Source organism: Hemitrygon akajei, chromosome 5 (genome assembly GCF_048418815.1).
Source record: "Hemitrygon akajei chromosome 5, sHemAka1.3, whole genome shotgun sequence".
Taxonomy (NCBI): domain Eukaryota; kingdom Metazoa; phylum Chordata; class Chondrichthyes; order Myliobatiformes; family Dasyatidae; genus Hemitrygon; species Hemitrygon akajei.
In genome coordinates, this window is record NC_133128.1 from 24065650 (window position 1) to 24085232 (window position 19583).

Genomic DNA, 19583 nt, shown 5'->3' on the forward strand with positions numbered 1-19583 from the left:
CAACAGGCTTCGGGACAGCTTCTTCCACCAGGCCGTCAGAATGATGAACTCGCGAGTGTAATCTATATTACATTGACTGTTCTATTTATTATAAATTATTATAAATTACTATGATTGCACATGGCACATTTAGATGGAGACATAACATAAATATTTTTACTCATGTGTGTGAAGGATGTAAGAAATAAAGTTAATTCAGTTATCGAAGTTTGTCAAAATCTTAGATGTCATGCCGAATTTCCACAGACCCCTAAAGAAGTAGAGGCACTGCTGTGCTTTCTTCACAAATGCATTTATGTGCTGGGTCCAGGACAGGTCCTCTGTAACTGTAATACTCAGGAATTTAAAGTTGCTGACTCTCTCCACCTCCAATCCCCCAATGTGAACTGACTCGTGGACCTTCAATTTCCCTCTCCTGGTCTAGAAACAGTTCCTTGGTCTTGAGAAGTTGTTGTGATGACACCACTCTTTGCTGATTCATCACCACCTTTGATTTGGCCCACAAGTGGAGTCATCGGCAAAACTGAATATGGCATTGGAACCGTGCTTAGCCGCACAGTCATAGGTGTACAGCGAGTAGAGCAGCAGGCTAAGCACAGCCCTCCGGCGCACCCGTGTCGACGGAAATCGTAGAAGAGCTTTTGTTGCCAATCCAAACTGGCTGGGATCTGGAAGTAAGAAAATCCAGGATCCAAATGCACAAGGAGGCATTGATGCCAAGGTTTTGGAGCTGCAATCATCTGTAAAGTAGCAGGTTTTTGTTTCTGTGCATGGTTACTTTGCAGGTTAGACAATATAGAAGCATGTCAGTGCATGCGGTGTAACTTGCAGAAACCAGCCCTGCACTATTCTGTAACGGCTGTACAGTTGGTGAGAATGCATTGAGAATATTGTCAATAACTCTGGTCACCATATGAAAGGAAGCATGTGATTAAGTTAGAGAGGGTACAGAAAATATTGATAAGTATGTTACTAATAATGGATGGCTTGAGTTATAAGAAGAGACTAGATGGTCTGGGGGTAAATAAGGAGGCCAAGGGGCAACCTGATAGGGATTTACAAAAATCATAAGGCAAGTGACCACAGTCATTTTCAAAGAGTGAGTGAGTCTAAAATTGGAGGGTACAGGTTTAAGATCAGAGGAGGAAGATTTAAAGGGGAATATTTTTTCATACAATATGGAACAAGCTTCCAGAAGGTACAATTACATTTAAAAGATATCTGAACAGATTTATAAATAGGAGAGGTTTAGAAGGACATGGGCCAGATGCAACTTGCACAGAAAGGCACTTTGGTCGGCATGGATGAGTTGGGTCACTTTGTGCTTTTTGACTCCAATTTTAAGAAGATCATAATCCAGCTACTACAACTTGGTATTCCAAACAACAAAACTAGGTTACATATCAGTAAATTAGATTTATACCATTCGGCATAAATTCTAAATATAATGAACCACTGTAAATACGTTGGAGTGAATATGGCTAACAGTGTAATTTAGCGACATGCAGGAATTTCATTTTGTTTCACCAAAAATGAGCAAAACAAAAGCAATACCAAAAAGTGGAATATGGCAAACTCCCAGTTATCTGGTGTTTATCCATCTAGAATTCGTATGTTGCTGGTAAAAGCTTTTAAGAATATTAAGCAATTTCATAAAAAGACATTTTTAGTTTATTTATTTTATAAATAAGGGAAGTATGACCAATTAGCAGTAACAGCCTCTTTAAATATTTAGTACCGTACTTCCTCTGACCGCCATTCACTTGTTTACTTTTGCATCAGTAGTATTTATCCTCAAAAATAGAAATACAGTGTGAAACATTGTTTTCAAAAGGGTAGGGCTACTGGCAATTGTTTTACAGCTTCAAACATAGAACATGAATGCTTGATGTACAATCTTTTTATTTAAAAACAGTTCTCATTTAAACAGCATATGCATACAATTGGTATTCCCTATTCCGTCAGGGATGCCAGATGTTTGGAAATATACTGTACAAAGTAAAAAGTGACATTCGATTTTACCTGAAAGAGCACAGACGTGGGTTAAATAAGTGCCATTTTTTGTAAGTGTTTCACCTTGTACAAGCTGGCAGTAGAGGCAATGCATCAAAGACACTAAATGCCTTGTTGAGACAGGTGATAATGGCACTGCAACTCAACGACAAGGGCTGATGATGTTGCAGTCATGCAACTGTAGGAAAGATCTATTTATTCATTAAGATACAGCACAGAATAGGCCCTTCCAGCATTTTGAGCCGCGCTGCATGGCCCAGCAATCCCCAACTTAACCCTAGACTACTCAAGGAACAATTTACAATGAATAATTAAGCTACCAACTGGAACATCTTTGAACTGTGAGGAAACCGGAGCACCCGGAGGAATACACACAGTCACGGGGAGAACATACAAATTCTTTACAGGCAGCAGCGGGAATTGAACCCTGGTCGTCTGTACTGTAAAACGTTGAGTTAACTATTACACTATCATGCACAGGAATATCAGCTCGAATATAACAAAAATATCTAAGAAAAATTTGATCCATGCAAATACTTGATGTAAATTAATTTAAACGTTTATGATATTAGAAAAATTAGAACATAGAAATCTACAGCACATTACAGGCCCTTCGGCCCATAATACTGTGCTGACCATGTAACCTACACTAGAAACTGCCTAGAGTTTCCCCTACCCCATAGCCCTCTATTGTTCTAAGCTCCATGTACCTATCCAAGAGTCTCTTAAAAGACTCTATCGTATCTACCTCTATCAGTGTCGCTGGCAGTGCATTCCACACACCCACAACTATGTAAAAAAAAAGTTACCTCTGACATCCCCCTTGTACCCACTTCCAAGCACCTTAAAACTATGTCGCCTCGTGTCAGCCATTTCAGCCCTGGGAAAAAGCCTCTGGCTATCCACACAATCCATGCCTCTCATCATCTTATACACCTCTATTAGGTCACCTCTCATCCTCCGCTGCTCCAAGGAGAAAAGGCCAAGTTCACTCAACCTATTCACGTAAGGCATGCTCTCCAATTCAGGCAACATCTTTGTAAATCTCCTATGCACTCTATAGTATCCACATCCTTCCTGTAAACTCTTGAACTCAACCCATGGTTGATAAAGGCAATCACACCATATGCATTCTTAACAAAACTGTCAAACTGCACAGCAGCTTTGAGTGCCCTATGGACATGGACCCCAAGATCTCACTGATCCTCCACACTGCCAAGAGTTTTACCATTGACATTATATTGTCTTCAAATTTGACCTACTGAAATGAACCACTTCACACTTATCTCAGTTGAACTCCATCTGCCACTTCTCAGCCCAATTATTCATCCTATCGATGTCCTGCTATAACCCCTGAAAACCCTCCAGACTATCCACAACACCCCCAACTTTTGTGTCATTAGCAAACTTACTAACCCACCCTTCTACTTCCTCATCCAGGTAACTTATAAAAATCACAGAGGGGTCCCAGAACAAATTCCTGCTGAACACCACTGGTCACCATCCTTTATATACAAACCATCTACAACCACCCTTTGCCTTCTATGGGCAAGCCAATTCTGGATCGACAAAGCAAAATCTCCTTGGATCCCATGACTCATTACTTTCTGAATAAGCCTTGCATGGGTAACCTTAAAGTGCCTTATACACTTTACATATACACTGCATCCACTGCACTACCTTCATCATCGTGTTTTGTTACATCCTCAAAGAACTCAATCAGACTCATAAGGCATGATCTGCCCTTGACAAAGCCATGCTGACTATCCCTAATCAGATTATGTCTCTCCAAATGCTCTTAAATCCTGCCTCTCAGGATCTTCTCCAACAACTTGCCCACCACTGAAGTAAGACCCACTGGTCTATAATTTCCTGGGCTATCTTGACTCCCTTTCTTGAACAGCGGAACAACATTTGCAACCTTACAATCCTCTGGTACTTCTCCAGTCCCTATTGATGATGAAAAGATCAACACCAGATGCTCAGCAATCTCCTCCCTCGCTTCCCACAGTAGCCTGGGGTATATCTTGTCCAGTCCCAGCGACTTATCTAACTTAATACCTTTCAACAGCTCCAGCACATCCTCTTTCTTGATGTCTATACACTCAAGTGTTTCAGTCCACTATAAGTCATTCCCACAATTGCCAAGGTCCTTTTCACTGGTGAATACTGAAGTATACGTTAAATACCTCTGCTACCTCCTCTGGGTTTCCATGCACATTTCCACTATGGCACCTGATTGGTCCTATTCTCACATGGTTCATCCTCTTGCTCTTCACATACTTGTAGAATGCTTTGGGGTTTTCCTTAATCCTGCTTGCCTTCTCGTGGCCCTTTCTGGCTCTCCTAATTCCATTCTTAAACTCATTCCTTGTCATTTTCTAGAGCTCTAACAGTACCTAGTTTCTTGAACCTTTCATAAGCTTTTCTTTTCTTCTTAACTAGATTTTCTACATGCCTTGTACACCATGGTTCTTTTACCCGACCATCCTTTCCCTGCATCAATGGAACATACCTATGCAGAATGCCATGCAAATGTTCCCTGAACATCTGCCACATTTCTGCTGTGCACTTTTCTGAGAATATTTGCTCCCAATTTATGTTCCCAAGTTCCTGCCTGATAGCATCATATTTCCCCCTACCTCAATTAAATGTTTTCCCAAATTGTCTGCTCCTATCCATCTCCAGTACTATGGTAACAGAGATAGAGTTATGATCACTACCTCCAAAATGCTCTCCCTCCGAGAGATCAGACACCTGACCAGGTTCATTTTCCTATACCAGATCAAGTACAGCCTCTCCTCTAGTTGGCTTATCTACATATTCAGTCAGGAAACCTTCCTGAACACACTTAACAAACTCCACCCCATCTAAACCTCTTGCTCCAAGGAGCTGCCAGTTAATATTAGGAAAGTTAAAATGACCCATCACAACAACCCTATTATTGCACCATTCTAGAATCCGCCTCCCTATTTGCTCCTTGATGTCTTTATTACTACTGGGAGGTCTATTTTTAAAAAAACACCCAGTAGAGATATTGCCCCTTTCCTGTTTCTGACTTCCACCCACAATGACCCAGCAGACAATCCCTCCACAACTTCCTCCTTTTCTGCAGATATGATACTATCCCTGATTAGCAGTACCAATCCACCACCTCTTTTGCCTTCCACCCTGTCCTTTTTGAAACGTCTAAAGCCCGTAACATTCAGCAGCCATTCCTGCCCCAAGACACCGAAGTCTCTAATGGCCACATCATCATATTTCCGCATATCGATCCACATGACTCATCCGCCTTGTTTATGATACTCCTTGCATTAAAATAGATATATCTCAAACCATCTGGCTGAGTGCAATAGAAAATAACTTGACTTATTTCTTGAACATTACTGCTGTTTTACGGAAAATTATGCACAAGGTGGAAAAAGAAAAGCAGGAAAATAAGAGGCAAAATAAATGCTGGTTTAACAGCAAACCATGAAACATTCCCTTCCACCAAGGAGGCTTCCATGAAACAACAACAATACTGCAATACTGCATAGAATTTTTCAAACTGTACCTCAATATGAAGTGGAGACACTTGGACATTGAAGGATTCCATTCCCATAGCAACAGGTGACTCCTGTGTCACAGAGATGGAAAATTGGGCGTAGTCACCAGTCACTAGACATCTGAACACCTGAAAACAATTTCACAAGTTTATTGTGGAGCCTGTGCCAGTTCAGGACATTGTCTATACATCATCGACAAGCAAACGATTCACAGGTTAGTTACATATAGTACACCAACTACATCAGTCCAAAATGATTAATCACCCAATGATTCCTTTTTTAAAAAAGAAAACGCAGGTAGTTTTGTCTGACACTGTTCGTCACCCGCAAATTCCGGCACAAGCTGATGTGAGCCTCTTCAGTCAATTTCTGGTCCCACTTATCCAGCTGTACGCTAGGCATTGCTCATGCACAAGCCTAGGAAAGGAGCTCAGTGGAACATGTTAAAGCCAAAGTCAAGTTTATTGTCAGATGCCAAGTACGTGTATACACCATGCAATGAAAGACTTCCTCGAGAAGCATCAGATAAATGATATCCACAAGAAAAACAAATTAACAACCATAAATTGTGCAAATTTATACAAGAACACAATTGGTAAAATAAAGTCCAATGCAGTGCAAAGTGGTCATAGTGTTGCTATAGTGAGGTAATAATTAGAATTGCACAGGTTGGTTCGTGAAGAAAGTAGTTGACGGGAAGCAGCTGTTTGTGAACCTGATGGTGTGGGATTTCAGGAGTCACGAGCCCTGCAGTCCTCACACATGTATTTGTTAATTATCATCTTATCTAGAGTTATTAAGCCCTTGTACTTTCTGTTGGTCAAGTTTATTTTTTGACTGGCACGGGTTTTCAGTGTACTGCACTTATTGAAAGCGGATTCCAAATTAGCGCAGGTCCTTGTGTGCTTCGAGAAGGATTCGTCTCAGAGTTGCTTGGACAAGCAACTGAAGTTCATTTGAAATTCCTATGAGTAAACTCGTTTCTGTCTTTACATGGGAGTCTGTCATTCATCTGCACCCAAGTTCAGTCATTTGACAGTGCACACCGTGACATCAGTCTTATGCACCTCCTTCCCAATGACAGCCACAAAAAGATGGCATGACCCAGAATGTTGGTGGTCTTTGATGACCAACGCTGTTGTTCTGAGGCAGTGCCTCATGCAGATACTTTCAACGGTGGGAGAGATTTCCCTGTGATGTGTGGGCTGAGGCCACTACACTGCAACATATTTTCCTGGGTGCTTGAGCCGCTGTTCCAGACCACGTTGCAACCACTTAGTGGAGCCATCAGAACTAGAGAAGTTAGCCAAGCCTCCACATTGCAGGTAAAAGGAGATAATTGTGGATCAGTAGGTAGCAATTGAACCTGAAACCTTTTGATTGGAAGACTGTTCCAGCAACTAAAATCAATTTCAAAAGCAAAAGCTGGTCCAGATGAGAGACATCCTAGGTTGAGGAATGTACAGAAGAAATTACAGAGTTCCTTCCCTTAATCTTCCAAGTATTTATAGATTAGGCACATTACTCAAAGACTGCAATACTATAACTGTTATAACCCCTTAACAAAAATGTAGCATGGGAACATACTTTGTAATTAGATCAACTACATTCTCATCCAATATATATATTAATGTGTGCTTTTCTTACTGGAGGTCTGTAATCATTGTAAGTGAGTGTGCATATATGCATGTGTGTGTGTGTGTGTATATACACACACACCCACCATCAATCAGGGTAGCCACTTATTTGGGACAACTCTTAAAAGAACAAAAACTAATTGACAAAATGGCCAGAATTCCCTTTGTTTATTTGGGCCACTATGTTGCTTAATTGGGACAGGAGAGTGTTGCTGAACAGCTTCTAACTAGCATTAGTTGCGAGCACTTGTGACCATGCTTAGAGCGAACAGTTTTTAAATAATATCACTTGCACCTGTTTTGAGTTCAAAAAGCATTGACATGTTACAAACTGTGAATATGACGCTATTGCTAAATCTGATCATGCGCCTTTGAGTTTGTCCTTTGAATTTGACGATGTCATTTTTGTCCGTCCACCATGGCACATGTCTCAGACTTTATTGCAAAAGTCTGATTTTATCAGTTTTATTGAAAGCCAGATAAAAGAATTTTTTCTTTTTAATGATATAGGAGGTATGTCCAAATTAATTATATGGGATACATTCAAAGCATTTTTACGTGGTCAGATTATTTCTTATTCAGCCAAACTCAAAAAACAGACAAAAGCAGAATTAGATAAAATTTCAAAACAAATTAAAGATTTAGATAATGTCTATGCGGTTTCCCCTAATATTGACTTATTCAAAAAAAGTGTGGAACTTCAATCACAATATAATCTATTATTAACTCATCCAATCGAAGGTTATCTACTTAAGTTAAAGAGCCAATTTTATATGTTTGGAGATAAAAATAATAAATTACTTGCATTTCAATTAAAATTGGCTGGAGCCAAAAGGCAAATTTTGAAAATTCATAGAAAGGATGGTATCTTGGCTCAGGAATATGAAGAAATCAATAAAATTTTCCAAGATTTTTATACTGAACTTTATAAATCTCAATCTTCAGTAGACTCTTCTGAAATGAATGCATTTTTACGAAAGATTGTTTTCCCTAAAATTTCTGCTGAGGATCAAAAAAACTCTTGATGCCCAAATTACTGCATCTGAAATTCATAAAGCTATTTTTTCCAATGCAATCTGGTAAGGCCCCGGGACTTGATGGTTATCCTGTAGAATTTTATTTAAAAATTGGAAAACTGCTTTCTCCATACATGTTGGAGATGTTTAAAGATTCTTTTGTGAAAAGTGACTTACCCTCTACTTTCCATGAAGCTTCTATTCCTTTAATTCTCAAAAAGGATAAAGATCCTACTGATTGTGCCTCATACAGACCTATTTCATTACTGAATGTTGATGCTAAGATTCTCTCAAAGATAATGGCCAATCGGTTGGAGAGTCGTCTGGGTAAAATCATTTTTAAAGATCAAACAGGCTTTATAAAGGGTCATTATTCTTTTTCAAATGTTCGGAGATTATTTAACATTATATATTCGCCCTCTTCTAAAACTCCACAATGTGTTATATCTTTGGATGCTGAAAAAGCATTTGATCGAGTCGAATGGAAATATTTATTTAATGTTTTAGAAAAATTTGGTTTTGGTATTAATTTTAATAATTGGATTAAAATGATTATATAAACTTCCTGTTGCTACTGTTGTCACCAATAACTGTAGGTCTCCCCTTTTTCAGCTATCATGGGGAACAAGACAAGGTTGTCCATTAAGTCCTTCGTTATTTAACTTAATATTAGAACCCCTTGCTATTGCTCTTCGTGAAGCTAGAAATATTCATGGGATTTTTATGAATGGGACCATGCACAAGATTTCTCTTTATGCTGATGATTTATTGGTATATATATCTAAGCCTGAAGAATCTATTCCTGCTTTGATAAAATTATTTGACAAATTTGGAGATTTTTCAGGATATAAAATAAATTTTGGTAAAAGTGAATTACTTCCTTTAAATGAATCTGTCTCTATATATGATAATATTCCTTTCAAAGTTACGGATTCTTTTAGATATTTAGGTATCAGAATTACAAAAAAAATAAGGATCTTTATAAAGCTAATTTTCCTCCTTTAGTGGACTCTATGAAGTACTCATTTAGTAGATGGAGCCCACTTACATTTTCACTTGTTGGTCGTATTCATATAGTTAAAATGATGATTTTACCGAAATTTTAATACTTATTTCAGAATATTCCTGTTTTTTTGACTAATAAGTTTTTTGATCGGATTGATTCTATTATTCTATCTTTTATTTGGGATAATAAAAGACCAAGGATCAGTAAAAATCATTTACAAAAGTTGAAAAAGGATAGAGGTCTCGCTTTGCCTAATCTAAAAATGTATTATTGGGTGGTTAATTTGTGATGCATGTCCTTTTGGTTATATTGGGGTGATAGGAATGATCGGCCAATTTGGGTAGACCTGGAACTGAGAGCTGTGAAACAGTTTTATTTAACTTCGTTATTAGGAGTTGCTCTACTTATACAATTAGCTAAAGTTGCTAATTTAAATTTATATCCTGTGGTTAAGCAGTCTTTACAAATTTGGCTCCAGTTCCGCAATTTTTTTAATCTTAAAAAATTTAAACTTTGTAGTATAATTTATCGTAATTACTTTTTTAAACCTTCCTGGAGTGATCCAATTTTTTTACTTCGGAAAAATAAAGATATTAAGTCTTTTTTGGACTTACTTAAAGAAGGCAGATTGATGTCTTTAGTCGATAAATATTCTCTTTCATATTCACATTTTTTTTTACAATATCTTCAAGTTAGACATTTTTTACAAAAAAATTTTAAGTAATTTTCCTTATATTTTGGAGGCTGACTTGTTAGATACTTTCATGAATATGAACCCCTTGATGAAAGGTTCTATTGGAAGAATTTATAATTTATTATTACAATGGGATCAGCGTCCTTTACTTAAGATTAAACAGGATTGGGAGCAAGAACTCAATTTGACTTTTATATGGGAGGATTGGACACGGATTCTGTAGTTGGTTAACTCTTCCTCGGTCTGTGCTAGTCATTCACTGATTCAATTTAAAATTGTACATCGTTACCATTGGACAAAAGAGAGACTTTCTAAAATATTTCCCAATGTTGACAAGTATTGTGATAGATGTAAAACTGAGATAGCCACACTGACACATATGTTCTGGTCATGTTCTATATTAAAACCGTTCTGGAAGTCAGTCTTTTCAACAATTTCTAAAGCACTTAGAATCAATTTACAACCTAATAAATTGACTGTGCTTTTTGGAATAATTCCTCAAAATATTCATGGTATTTCTCTGTCTGACCAACATGTTATTGCATTCAACAACACACACAAAATGCTGGTAGAACACAGCAGGCCTGGCAGATAGGGAGAAGCACTGTCGACGTTTCGGGCCGAGACCCTTCATCAGGACTAACCGAAAGGAAAGATAGTAAGAGATTTGAAAGTAGTGGGGGGAGGGGGAAATGCGAAATGATAGGAGAAGACCGGAGGGGGTGGGATGAAGCTAAGAGCTGGAAAGGTGATTGGCGAAAGTGATACAGAGCTGGAGAAGGGAAAGGATCATGGGACGGGAGGCCTCAGGAGAAAGAAAGTGGGGAGGAGGGAGCACCAGAGGGAGATGGAGAACAGGCAAACAACTAAATATGTCAGGGATGGGGTAAGAAGGGGAGGAGGGGCATTAACGGAAGTTAGAGAAGTCAACGTTCATGCCATCAGGTTGGAGGCTACCCAGCCGGTATATAAGGTGTTGTTCCTCCAACCTGAGTTTGGATTCATTTTGACAATAGAGGAGGCCATGGATAGACATATCAGAATGGGAATGGGACGTGGAATTAAAATGTGTGGCCACTGGGAGATCCTGCTTTCTTTGGCAGACCGAGCGTAGGTGTTCAGCGAAACGGTCTCCCAGTCTGCGTCGGGTCTCACCAATATATAAAAGGCCACACCGGGAGCACCGGACACAGTATACCACACCAGCCGACTCACAGGTGAAGTGTCGCCTCACCTGGAAGGACTGTCTGGGGCCCTGAATGGTGGTGAGGGAGGAAGTGTAAGGTCAGGTGTAGCACTTGTTCCGCTTACAAGGATAAGTGCCAGGAGGGAGATCGGTGGGAAGGGATGGGGGGGGGGGGGGGGGGGGGGGGTGGACAAGGGAGTCGTGTAGGGAGTGATCCCTGCGAAAAGCAGAAAAGGGGGGGGGGGGGAGGGAAAAATGTGTTTGGTAGTGGGATCCCGTTGGAGGGTGGCGGAAGTTACGGAGAATTATATGTTGGACCTGGACGCTGGTGGGGTGGTAGGTAAGGACAAGGGGAACCCTATCCCGAGTGGGGTGGCGGGTGGATGGGGTGAGGGCAGATGTGCCGGAAATGTGTTATTGCATTTGTTACATTGATAGCTAGGAGGGCCATTTTGTTGAAATGGAAGGATATACCTGCTCCTATTTTGTCACAATGGTTCTCTCAAGTGATGCTGTGTCTCAGTTTGGAGAAAATTAGAAGTCAAACCTTTGAACCTTTATTTGATTTTGAGAAGAGATGGGGCTCATTTGCTCGTTACTATCATTTCAGTTAACTGATAGATTTCCTCCACGATCTAAGTGTAAATTTTGTTTTGATATATTTTTTCTTCTTGTTGGCGGTTTGATGTTTATTTTTAGAAGCTTTCTGTATGACACATGGCTCCGGGGTTGTGCCCTCAATGGGTTCTTTTTTCCCCTCACTTTTCTTGCTCAACAGGGGTTTTTTTTAATTCACAAAAATTTTCAATCTTTAAGATAATTTTTTTGAGGCATTGTAAGTGTTGTTACTTCGATGTACCTGTGTTATTTTTGAATAATAATAGTAGTAAGATTTGAAAAGAGAATACAAACTAACTTGTACTTCCTGTCAAATACAAACCAATGGTCGACATCTGAAAATTACTGCATAACCAAGTGTGGAGCTTTTAATCACAAATGGTACCATGTCAAACGTAAAAGTGAAACCTTCCCCCAATTCCCAGACCGAGAAACTCTGATGAATATTTCAGTCCCCATCAAAATCACAACAAATCAAGTCAATGAGAATACTGTTACACACAGACACTGCACGGTACTCACCAAGTGTTGTTCTGATTTGACAACATTGGTAACACGACTAAGAGTCAGTGGTGATGAAGACAGAGCTGCATTATCAACAGTCAGCTGGAATGAACTCTGAAAAGAAATAGTGGAAATAAAATTACTCAGCATCAGTTCCCCAAAGTGCAAACTATCATGGACAGAAAAGTCAAATTGCAAACTCCAACACTGCTAGCATAAGAGTACAAATAAAAGACAATGCATGCTGTAAACGAGTAATTTAAAAATTGTATGTAAAATGTTTAATATGCAATACGTACACTCAGAGGCCAGTTTATGTACACCTGCTCATTAATGCAAATATCTTATCAACCAATCATGTGGCAGCAACTCAATGTATAAAAGCTTGCAGACATGGTCAAGAGGTTCAATTGTTCAGGCAATGATTGTTGGTGTCAGGCAGGGTGATTTGAGTATCTCAGAAAATCCTGATCTCCTGGGTTTTTCATGCATAACTGTCACAACTATCTCTAGAGTTTACAGAGAATGGTATGAAAAACAAAAAAAAAATCCAATGAGTGGCAGTTCTGTCGGCAAAAGCACCTTAGTGAGAGAGATCAGAGGAGAATAGGCAGACTGGTTCAAGCTGACAGAAAGGTGACAGTAACTGATATAACCACACAGCAGATGCATACAGAAGAGTATCTCTGGACACGTCAAACCTTGACGTGGATGGCCTACAGCAGAAGACCATGAGTGTAGCCACTTTATTAAGTACAGGAGGTACACTTTCTACGGGAGCAAAGTTGAGAGCGTCCTGTCTGGCTGCATCATTGTACAAGGCACCAAACTGCAAGACCCTACAGAAGATGGTAAAAACTGTCAAGAGGAGCACCAGGGTCTTCCTCCCCTCTATTTGTAACATTTACCAGCAGCGTTGTAGACGAAGGGCCCGAAGCATTGCGGAGGATCCCTACCATCCATCCACAATCCCTTTGACCCACTACCGTCAGGGAAGTGGTACAGGAGTGTCAGGACTAGGCTTGCCAGACTGGGTAACAGCTTCTTCCCTCAGGCTGTGAGACTAATGAATACCCAGACACCACTGGAGTCTCGTCACTAGGACAGCAAGCTGTTTACTGTACTGTTTACTAATGCTGCGTACTACGTGCACTTTGAATTATATTTTATTAGCTTACTTACGGTAATATTTTGTTCTCGGTGCTGCATGTAATATCTTTTGTGGGTGCAGCGTGTTCCAGAGGAATGTTGTTTCTCCACAGTCAGATGACGTAAACTTGAACCTTTGTGCTTTCGATGCAACACATGGCTGACTCTTTAAGACTGTTCTCAAATCAATTTGTCTGGTACTTAGAGATATCACATTGAAACGACTAGATCGCTTTCTCAATATAACTTGTAAATATTGACGCACTTCTAGAAGTCTCTGCACCAACCTCCACCAGAGTCCGTTCCTACTCGAGAGGTAGGCCATTACTGCAGAGAGTGTGCTTCAGCATACAAGAAAGATGATGTCAAGATGACAAAAGACGTACAATATTATATTTATTTATTCACACTGTGGCCATTTTATTAGGTACCTCTTGTATGTTCGTGGTCTTCTCCTGCTGCATCTCATTCACTTCCACGTTCAATGTGTTGCATGTTACAGATACTCTTCTGCACACCATTGTTGTAATGCACGCTTATCTGAGTTACTGTCGCCTTGAACCAGTCTGGCATTCTCCCCTAATCTCTCCCATTAAAAGGCATTTTTGCCCATAGGATTGCCGCTCTCTGGATTTTTTTTGCACCATTCTCTGTAAACCAGGTTTTCTCCTGGTGAAAACCCCAGGAGATCAGCAGTTTCTGAGATACTCAAACCACCCTTCTGGCATCAACGATCATTCCACAATCAAAGTCACTTAGATCACATTTCTTCTCCATTTTGATGTTTGGCCTGAACAATAACTGAACCTCTTGACCATGTATGTATCTTTTAATGCAACTCCTTACAGACAATGGCAGAAATTGAAACCGGGTTGCTGGCATTATAAACAAGAGAAAATTTGCAGATGCCAGAAATCCAAATAACACACACAAAATGCTGGAGGAACTCAGCAAGTCAGGCAGTATGTACAGAAAGAAGTGCAGTCGATATTTCCGGCCGAGATCCTTCAGCAGTCCTGGCCTGCTGACTTCCTCCAGCATTTCGTGTTGTTGCTGGCACTATAATAATGCTTCACTAACTGCTATGCTACGGTGCTTGTCCCAACACCTTCAACAGCATTTCCCAAATTTGATGCAATCTCTACCACGATGGAAGGTAAAGACAGCAACCTCACAGGAATAGGACCACTAGCAAGTTCCCCGTCAAATCACATATTATCCTCAGAATTAGAATCAGGTTTATATCACTGACTTGTATGACGTGAAGTTTGTTTTGTGATAGCAGTACAGTGAGAAGATACTACAAACCCATCATGCAAAAAAATAACAAGGTAGTGTTCATAGACAGTTCTGATTGAGGAGGGGAAGAACCAATTCCTGTCTATAGGCTTCCTCTAACTGATGGCAGAAATGAGAAGGTGACATGGCCCAGATGGTGAGGGTCCTTAGTAATGGATGCTGCCTTCCTGACAGTGAAGTGGGTTGTGCATGTGATGGAGCTGACAGCAGCCTCTTGCAATTTTGTGTACTGAAGCCTCTGTACCAGGCAGTGATGCAATAAGTTAGAATGTTCTTCACCAGACATCTACAGAATCTTGTGAGAGTCTTTTGTGACATACCAAATCTCCACAAAGTAGAGCCACTGGTGTGCCTTCTGTACGAAAGCAATGTGTTGGGCCCAGGACATATCCTCCGAGATGTTGACACCCAGGAACTTGAAACTGCTTATCCCTTCCACTACTGACCCCTCGAAGATTAGCCAGTGTTCTCCCAATTTCCCCTTCCTGAATTTCACAGTCATTTCCTCGGTCCTGCTGACACAGAATGTGAGGTTGTTGCTGCAAAAGCAGTCAACCGATTTCTCTCTTGCTCTGACTCTTATAGACCTCTTTGTCACCATCTGAGATGCTACCAACAACAGTTGTGTCATCAGCGAATTTATAGATGGCATTTGAGCTGTACTTAACCATGCAGTCATGAGTGTAGAGTGAGTAGAACAGTGGGCTGAGCACATAAATGAGGTGCGCCTGTGATTATTGTCACCAAGATGTTATTTCTAATCCTCACTGACTGTGGTCTCCCAGTAAGGAAGTCAAGGATCCAGTTGCTGACGGACATACAGAAGCTCAGGCTTTGAAACTTAGTAATTAATAGCAGTGGCGTTGAACGCTGAGTTGTGATTGATAAGCAGCAACCCAATTCTGCAGTTGTCTAGGTGCTACAAAGCAGAACTGAATGCTAGTGGGATTGTGTCCTGTTGCTAGATTGGTTGGTGAATTGCAACTGATTCAGGTCCTTTCTCAGGCAGGAATTAATCCTAGCCATATCCAATCTCTTGCAGAACTTCATTACAGGAGATGTGAGTGCTACCAGGTGATAGTAGTTGAGGCAGCTCACCTTTCTCTTCTTGGGCACTGGTTTGATTGCTGCCCTTTGCCTTCTTAAATGGCCCCTAAGGATTACCGGTAGTTTCTACTCTAGTTCTGAGGTGGAAAAGCCTGTGAATGAATTCTTGTACCGCATACCGCATCTTCTGATCCAATCGCTCTGTGGGAGCACAAACACACACTGCAATCTGGGTCGCCCCCACTTCCTCACAAGAACTAGGAATTAGGCAATGAATGCCAGCCTTGCCAGAGATGCTCACGGGCCTTAAGATAACTAAAGGTACAGGCCACTGCTCAGGGTATTTCGCCTGACCTCAAAGATAAGCTGGTCTTTTGTCAACCACAGGCTGTTCAGGATTACATCCGAGTGCAACCTATAAACTATAGGAAAAAAATCATGGAAATAAATTAACTTTAATTGCATCTCAAACATTCGATACATTAACTATTCTTTTGAATTGTTAATGTATCTAATGCTATCTTTTGGAGTCCTGTTGAGAGCCAGAAGTTTTATTAGTCAGTCAATAAAGTGTAATTTCCAACCCAACCTATTACACAAACACATATTTCTGAATGGAAATACCCAGTCATGTACACAGACATAATGTATCCAAGTAATTATGAGTGGAAATTACCTTCTTAAGCAAGAAATATCAAAGCAGTCTCTGTCTTGACAAGGCTTACTTCATCACCCAAGTTACCCTTTTCAAAATTTCCCAAACCCAGAATAAATAAAACACTGCATACTCCAAGCCAGCAAAACCCAAATTTTGGCACGGACATTTCCCATACATGACATGCAAAGTCATAATGTAATTGAGAGCCACATGAAAAATTAATAGATATTAATTTATTCTTGGGTTGAAAGATACTTGGGAGCTATGCATTCCCCCCACCACCACATATTTTGTGTTCTAAATACAGTAAGGCACAATTCCACCAACATCAGCAACTATGTGGCATCCTGCCTAAGTGGCCAGACTTTCCACAGCCACTTTGGAAATCAATGCTGGGAAATTGTGTCATTTAATAAGTCTAGGATTTATTTAATGCTTCCCTCGGCCTCAGAATTGCCTCCCCACCACTGAGCACATCTACAAGGAGCACTGTCACAGGCAAGCAGCATCCATCATCAAGGACCCCACCATCCAGGCCAGGCTCTCTTCTTGCTGTTGCCATCAGGAAGGAGGTACAGGAGCCTCAAGAACCACAGCACCAAGTTCAGGAATAGTTATTACCCCTCAATCATCAGGCTTTTGAATCAAAGGGGATAACTTCACTCACCCCAACACTAAACTTTTCCAACAACCTATGGACTCACTTTGAAGGGCTCTTCATCTTGTTACTTATTGCTTATTTATTATTATTATTTTGATTTTTTTTCCTTTTTGTATTTGTACAGTTTGTTGTCTTTTGCACATCGGTTGTTTCTTCGTCTTGTTGTGTGTGGTCTTTCATTGATTCTGATGTGTTTCTTTGTAATTGCTGTGAATGCCCACAAGAAAATGAATCTCCGGATAGTATATGGTGGCATGTATGTACTTTGACAATAAACCTACCTTGAACTTGGAAAACTTCTCAAAGCATTTATACCTGGTGAAACACTTACTGGGACGTAGTCACTGCTTAATACTAGAAAAGCAACAATGAGAGCTGATAAACAGCACATCCACAATAACCAAATAACCTGATTTTTGGCTGAGCAATAACCTTTGCACACAGCGTGCCACTCCTCAAATTAAATCTTTCAGGATCTCAAGTTGCCAAGTCATTGGCATGCAAGTTCAAACATGTGATAATAATAATAAATCGATGCCAACAGTGTAACGCTACTGCGGCACCAAACAACCCGTGTTCAATCCCCATTGCTGTCAGTAAAGAGTTTGCACATTCTCCCTGTGACCGAATGGTTTCCTCCAAGTGTTCTGGTTTCCTACCGCAGTCCAAAGACGTACAGCTTAGTACATTAATTGGTCACATGGGTGTAATTGGGCGGTGCGGGCTCATTAGGCTGGAAGAGCCTGTTATCATGTTGTATCTCTGAATAAAATAAATAAGTTCTCCTACACCATTAACTTCACACACATGCATGAAAGCAGATAAATGAAAATATGGCAATAAGTTTAGAATGTGAAGAACAGTGACAGGGAAACAAAGGTAACGTTTCAGGTGAATAAACAGTGACCAGTTCTGAGCAACGCACACAGAACGCTGCTGGCTCTCAGCATGTCAGGCAGCACCTATGGAAAAGAGTAAATAGTGTTTTGGGCCAAGACCCTTCATCAGGACAGAAGTCAACTGCTGACTCATTTGCATAGCCGCTGCCTAACCTGCTGAGTTCCTCCAGCATTTTGTGTGTGTGTTGCTTTGGATTTCCGGCATCTGCAGACTTTCTCGTGTTTGTGATCGGTTGTGGACAAAGTTATGGATGGGAGTAACAGCAGCAACGATAGCAAAGGGATTAATCTACCAACCGGTATATCTTTGGACTGAGAGGGGAAACCGGAGCTCCTGAAGGAAACCCACACGGTCAGAGCAAGGACTTACAGACATACAGGCAGCAGCGGGAATTGAACCCTGGTCGCCTGCACTGAAAAGCGTTGTGCTAACCACTTGTCTACCCTGCCCCCAAGTTCAGTGTTGCACATGACAAATGAAAGGGCCTCCTAGCTGCTCTGCTTTTACCAGACTTACTGAACAAGTTTACACTGCAGCCCTCAGTTCATAATGTTCCAAAGCACATTAGAACCAATTTAACCTTTTTTGAAAAATTACCAACAATGAAGGTAGGAAGACAAGCAGCCAGTCTGTATGCAGAAAATAAATTCAAGACTGTTCTGGAGGGAGGGTGTTGTTCCAGAAATAAACAAGTATAACAAGATTGACAGAAACCTTAGCAGCACACACAAAAAAGCTGGAGGGACTCAGGTCGGGCAGCATCTATGGAAGTGAATAGAGGGGCGACGTTTTGGGCCGAGGCCCTTCTTTAAGAGTTCAGGACGCAGGAACTTTGGTTCTGCTTCCACTCAAATAGCAGAGAGAAGCAGCAAGTAGAGGGGCTGCCTCAGCTCCTGCTGCTGGGGCTCAATCCTGATCTCCGGAGCTGTCTGTGTGGACATTGCACATTTTCCCTGTGAACACATGGATTTCCCACGAGTATTCCAGCTTCCTCCCACATCCTGAGTCAGGGTGAAAGGTGAAATATTTAAGCGGACCTTCTTCATTCAGAGAGCGAAGCGAATGTGGAATGCGCTGCCAGCAGAAGTGGTGGGGGCGGGTTTGATTTCAACATTTACCAGAAATTTGCATGTGCACATGGATGGGAGGGGTATGGAGGGCTATGGTCCAGCAGCTGTTCAATGGGGCGAGGCAGAATTATAGCTTGCCATGGACTAGGTGGGCTGAAGGGCTTGTTTCTGTGCTGCCGTGCTGTGTGACTATGACATGCTGTTTGGCACGTTACTTGCCAGGTGTAAGTTGCGCCTAATGTACGAAATCTGGGGTAAGTTGAGGAAAACATGGGGACAATTAAGAGGAATTAGTGGGAATGGGTGTTTGACGGATGGAGCAGACCCTGTGGTGGAAGTGTGCATCTTCGTTCTCTGAGTGTCTACAACATATATGTCAAACTCAAGGCCCGCGGGCCAAATCCGGCCTGCGGTGGAATTATCTTTGGCCCGCGAGATAATATCTAATTACTATTAAAGCTGGCCCCAGTAATCGAAGCGCCTATGGCGTATGATATGGCTAATGCTGAGTTTATTCAGGTACCAGGTTTTCAGGGTTTTTAGTGTTTATTCGGCAGTCTTGCTCGGCAGTCTTCTT

The 19583-nt window shown here is 40.9% G+C and overlaps 1 protein-coding gene across 1 annotated transcript in view; it reads right to left on the minus strand.

The window, feature by feature from the left end:
* The window catches only part of c2cd2 (C2 calcium dependent domain containing 2), a 109350-nt gene that overhangs the window by 85332 nt on the left and 4435 nt on the right, over positions 1–19583 (minus strand). Inside the window, exons 2-3 of the mRNA XM_073045034.1 lie at positions 12241–12336; positions 5570–5689 (exon numbers count right to left, since the gene is read on the minus strand). Coding sequence (XP_072901135.1) covers positions 5570–5689; positions 12241–12336 — 216 coding nt within the window. The remainder of the gene's footprint in view (positions 1–5569; positions 5690–12240; positions 12337–19583) is intronic.